The 6,000-nt window shown below is 39.5% G+C and overlaps 1 protein-coding gene across 2 annotated transcripts in view; it reads left to right on the forward strand.

Annotated features, from left to right (window-relative positions):
• The window catches only part of NDP (norrin cystine knot growth factor NDP), a 108,929-nt gene extending 105,080 nt beyond the window's left edge, over positions 1–3,849 (forward strand). For both annotated transcript variants that reach the window (XM_075850757.1, XM_075850756.1), the window contains exon 3: positions 3,257–3,849. In XM_075850757.1, coding sequence (XP_075706872.1) covers positions 3,257–3,484 — 228 coding nt within the window. In that variant the 3' untranslated portion in view covers positions 3,485–3,849. The remainder of the gene's footprint in view (positions 1–3,256) is intronic.
• The last annotated feature ends 2,151 nt before the right edge of the window (positions 3,850–6,000 follow it).

A 6,000-nucleotide genomic window follows, 5' to 3' on the forward strand; every position in this document is an offset into this window, starting at 1 on the left:
AAGAAAATTGCAAACTATGTCTGTAATTAAATATGTGGAAATTCTACAAACTGTTACAGTTAGTATCTTGCCCTATTCATTATGAAAACCAAAATACTCTAAAATATGAAGTCCCATATGAAAGGGAATGTCTAATTTATTAACATTTTATTTTCATTAGTTAAATGTGGGTATGTAGAGGAGAAATAATGTGGTTATTATCTATGTATTTTAAATGTTGTAGTTATTTACTTTTTATTTCTAAAAACATCCCCGTGGCGGCCATATTGGACTCACACATTTCATTTCTGTAGTGTCTGTATGGACAGTACAGCAGGGTGTATGTGCTTTGGGGTAGCAGCATTGAATGGAAGTAAAGCCCCATTCAGATGGCATTATTTGGTCAGTATTTTGCATCAGAAATTTGAAGCCAAAATGAGTAGTGGGTTTGTAATAAGGAAGAGTTACAAATCTTTCCATTATACTTTTCTTTTCTGATTTAGGCTATCAAATACTCATGCAAATTACTGACTTAAATAATGCTGTTTGAATGAGTCCTTACATGTCAGAAAAGTGTCAATAGACTGTGTGTGTGTGTGTGTGTGTGTGTGTGTATAGTGTTCTTATACTGCCTGATCTAAACCTCCAGCAATACAATAGAGCTATCATCTGTCATTAAACTCCTTGTTCTCTAATGTTAATGTGAAGATTCTGCCCCATTCTACACAGCAAAGTTGAAAAGTCTGCTACATTGGATAGCGTAAAAACGACATATCTTTTTATAGTCACATGAAAAAAATAATATTTATAATGTCTGATTTAAATAATATGTAATTTTCTGATAATGCATTCCCTTTAAATAAACCATGTTGAAATGTGGCTTCATGAAAGATCATTATATCTGGTGTCCTTATCCCTATTTCAGCTACATTACTGGGTCTCTTAAGTGACCCATCGATGCAGCACTAGCAGCCAGGAACATTGCTAGTTTCTTAAAAGCTTTGGGGCACAATCTCCAAGACATACATCCCCCCCCAAAAAAAATAAAAAATAAAATAGACTATATATATATATGTGTCGCATCATTTATCGTATTAGATCTATATAAATTATTAATGGAATTGTTCCTCTACGCTTAACATTATGATAAAATAATTTAATGTATTGACCACCAAGCCTCGGATACATTATATGAGTGAGTAATTAATGTCTGGACCTGTATCCCATTTTAGGTAATAATGATAGATAGCGTGAGAGACACAACTGAAATATTAAAATGAGCTCCTAATTAAAATTGGAAATACATTAGACATAAGTATAGCCTTAGTGTCTTTATAATGTTTCTAATTAGTTAGGGCAACGATAACAGTAGTGCTCCTTATTATGAGTTGTGGCTGCATAGAAACTGTATACAAACTAGCCATCCTGCTGTTACCCTAAATGCCCCTCTCAGTGCCCCCTTTGTGGAGCCGCTGCCCAGCCTTTGTACTGTAGACATGTGCAAGAGGACAAACTTCATTACTTCAACGCTCTGCTGCCTGGCACAGCATGGCGTGTGGCAGCATTGGTAGCCTGACTCCTCTTTCCCTGTTTTCTTCTCTCTGGTACTTCAGAGCACATTCTACAGCAGCATCTACAGTGCAATGCAAGTGAATGGGGTTTTGAAAATCCCATTCACACATTGTGGAATAAGTCAGTTCATATTTTAGTGCATGCTGCAGAGTTTCAAATCTGCAGCATGCTCTACTCCTGCTAAAAGGCGGTGGATTTGAAACCAGATGTCAACCTTACCATAGCAAAGGGTAAAATTTGCCTCAAAACCCAGTCAAGTATTTTTTGCAGAATATCATTGTGGATTTGCTGCAGATTTTTCTGAAGTGAATTTGTGCATATGAGCATAGTTTAACAGTGCCATGTGAATAGTGGCTAACTTAAAGGGGTTGTTCAGTCCCTAAAAATTGATGGCCTATCCTCAGGATAAGCCATCAATATCTGATCGGTCGGGCTCCTACTGCTGGGACCCCCACCGATCAGCTGTTTTGAAGGGACCGTAGTGCCAGTAAGAGCTGCTTCCCCTTCTTTCCTTATCTGCCTTTTACTGTGAATCGCTGACACACTTGTATTCTCTTTCACTTCAATGGGACAAGACTGTAATACTGTGAACCACCACTACATGTTTTAGCGAATTACAGTACGAGGAGATAAGGAAAGAAGCACTTTGGCCCCTTCAAAACAGCTGACTGGTGGGGGTGCTGGGTGGCCCACCCATACCGATCAAGTTTTAGGGACTGGACAACCCCTTTAAGCTGGATAATTGTTGGCAGTTTTCCACTGAAAATGTTATGTGTATGTGTATCACCTGTATCACCTGAAGTCTGCTGTTGGGGATAACAATGATCCGGCATGTTTTATTTTTTAACAGGTCTGTTACTTTGTTCCCTCAGATGTGTCTGACAGGCCGGCATTTATGCTCCCTATGGCAGCAACCAGAATCTTAGTCTTTTACTTGTGAAGGCAGATAGGGCATTGAAGCTCCGAACAAAGAGAAAGGACCGTCAGTTCTTAGGAATACTATTTATATAAGTTTAAGCTGGACAATTGCCATTGTTACCCAGATGTTATGTTCCTTAAAAGATTTCTTTGAGATTAGAAAAAATGGTCTGTGTTTTCCCCCAGAAAAAAACATTACTCCAGTACATGGGCTGTTTGATAATGCAGTTCAGCAACCATTCAAGTGATTTATGTAATCTTCTAACATTCCTAATGATATGCCAAAAGATAAACTCCCTAAAAGGCTTTGTGCATTTTTGTAACCATTTCTTTATTACTCTAATGAATCTTAAATTGAGCAACATAGAAAATTGTCATGATTAAAAGTCTCCTACCATTTTGTGCATACAGCTTCTATGTAGATCTTTGTGTCTCCATGGCTACAGACTACAAACAAACCCCATGTGTAGTCTAATCCTGTAGATATATGTCTATTCGATCTTCCCGCTTGTCTACTATCTGTAGGTCTGTCTATAGAGGAGACAGAAGGAGTGGAGTGACACATGACTACAGGATCAGACTACAAAGGGCTTGTTTGTAGTCTGTTACTAGAGTCTGGAGACATATAAGTCCACATAGGAGCTGTATGCACGTAATAGAATTATGTTACATATCCTAGATAACAAGAATTTCCCTTCTGTCTTTCTGAAACGGAAAATATCTCTTTAAATAAGTTGATGGAATTTAAATGTTGCCATTCATTTGATTATACTTTTCTTTTCTTTAGATGGTATTGCTGGCCCGGTGTGAAGGACGCTGCAGTCAAACATCCCGCTCTGATCCTCTTGTTTCCTTCAGCACAGTTTTAAAACAGCCATTTCGCTCCACATGCCATTGCTGCCGACCACAAACATCTAAGCTGAAAGCAATAAGACTCCGCTGCTCTGGAGGTATCCGGCTCACCGCCACGTACCGCTACATTCTTTCCTGTCACTGCGAAGAATGCAATTCTTAGGGACACATTTTAACAGACAACTGGATTGGGAATTTTTAAAACCTTATGGACAACATCAAATTATGTGATTTATTTTTATTAAGTGTTATTTGTGAATTAAATATAAGTGATACAAATCATATTGTCATACAGTGTGCAATGAAAATGAACCCTTCTCTTATTGTAAAGGCTTCGTTACTTTTCTGGTCCAGATTGTATATGTTCCAGTGTATGGACCATGGGCTCACTATCATTCTTTTCTGTACAGCGTATTCCTCTATGTATTTTTTAATAATTTCATTCCCAGGTTTAAAATTTTTAGAAAGTATGGATGAATGATGAAAACTGAATGGCGGTTTGGGTTGAAAAGAACAAGCTGGCAATGGTCTGACAATAAAATTATTTAAAGAATGGAATATACATGTTTTTTAAATGTAAAATAACATTTTTCACATGATGTTGTTGATAAAAATAATTGTGTATTGGAAGATTTTACATGGGAAAAAGTGTTTTTGATCATATAGTTGACTTTTGGCTGCTGTAAGTAAGGCTAGCTTCACACCACGTGTGGTGCACGTTTGTCGTATACACTTAGAAAATGCAGACATGCCAAAGACTTTAAAAAACCTTATGCCCAGGGGCAGACATATAGTATCTTCTATACCAGTGGTTCCCAAACTTTCTGAGGCTGGAACCCACTTTTGGCCGAGGCTTTCATTTGGGACCCCCCACTATTGTACTTTGCTTCATTTCGTCTGACGTATGTCAACATTATTTGTAGCTAGATGCCAGTACCTAGGTCCATTCGAAAAGTAAGTCCATGCAGCATCAAAAACAACGATAATTGTGTGGGAGGAGGAGGGGACTGGATCAAGGTATGCTGATGCTGTGTGTCGCTGAGACCCTACTATGGCATCTGATGGTGGGTCATGTGACTTGAGCCGTCCATTAGAGGTGTAGCTGGTGATTTAACAGAAGGGGGGCAAAAGACTTCTGAGTGGGCCCCCCACACAGTATAATTACCTCTTAGTGCCTTCCATACAGTATAATGCCCTTATAGCTGCCACCACACAAGGTGATGCCCTTATAGCTGCCCCATACAATATAAAGCCCCCATAGCTGCTTCCACACAGTATAATGCCCCTATGGCTGCCCCATACAGTATATTGCACTCACAGCTGCCTCCATAGTTGACCCCACAGCTGCCCCCATTTCTGCCCACACAGTATAATGCCCCTACAGCTGCCACATACAGTATTTTGCCCGCTAGCTGCCCCCACACAGTATAATACCTCCATAGCTGCCCCATACAGTATATTGCCCCCATACAGTATAATGCCCCCATAGCTGCCTCTACATCTGCCCCATACAGAATATTGCCTCATAGTGGCCCCACATACACTGTATAATAAAGGATAATAATTAGGCACTAATATCAACAAGCATAGTGCCTAATAAAAAAATACAGTAAATAATAATAAATACTCTCTTATCCCCGTTCCCACGATGAGTGGAGGAGATCCCTCAGCTCCTGCAGTCTGTACAGTGTGTGGTTTGGTACAGACAGACGTGATGATGTCACTACATTGCGCCTGTCTGCGCCAAGCTGCTCACGGCCGGTATTACAAGCTGCTCCAGTATTGGATTCATCTGTATCTGAGTCCTGAGAATGCAGGTACTGTTGAAACTAGGACATCGGTTAGTGGCTCGCAACACCCCAGTGGTCCTTACACAACTTCCAAGGGGGTCGTGACCTAGTTCTCTAGCCTCCTGCTCACACTTTCCACTAGTGTATCATAGATTACACAGATACTGCTTCATTCCAGTCAGCCAATCACGCAGACTCTATGATTGTTTGAGCTTCTCAGAGATTGGTTGATAGCTATTGAGGCACTATATGTGTATTTTACAGACACAGATTAATGAGCAAAAGGAAGTAGTCTTGCCTCTGCACAGGGAGTTATCACCTTCACTACCCTAGACCACCAGAGATATTATTATTAACTCCTTCACTACACTAGACCACCACAGATGTTAACAATAAACCCTTCACTACCGTGGATGAACAGAGAAATAACCATAACCTCTTTCACTACCATAGATTACCATTAACGCCTTCACCACTCTAGATTACCAGGGATGTTTTTAAATATGAGAAGATGTACAGTAAGTATCAGGTATGTTTGCTTAAGGGTGCCCGCATGCTGTTTTTGCACAGATGCCCTCTGTTTTCTGTGTCCACCCCTGTGCATGCCAAAAGAGTGTGCTTTTCGCTTATGTTTGGATAGCTTACATTGGGTTAAATTTGCCTTAATTTTATTAAAAAGCTGAGTTGACTACGCTTTTTGAAACAACTGCATGCAAGAAAAAACATATACAATGGAGTTTACTCTTTTCTTAAATGGGAGTTAATGGAAGACGTACATAACTATATAGGCATATAGTTCCAAATGTCTAAGGCATACATTCAACAGACTGTTTCTAATGGTCCCACTAAACATGGTGTAAACTTAGTCTAACTGAATAAAATACAAATC

The sequence above is a fragment of the Rhinoderma darwinii genome, chromosome 2, assembly GCF_050947455.1.
Source record: "Rhinoderma darwinii isolate aRhiDar2 chromosome 2, aRhiDar2.hap1, whole genome shotgun sequence".
Classification (NCBI taxonomy): Eukaryota; Metazoa; Chordata; class Amphibia; order Anura; family Rhinodermatidae; genus Rhinoderma; species Rhinoderma darwinii.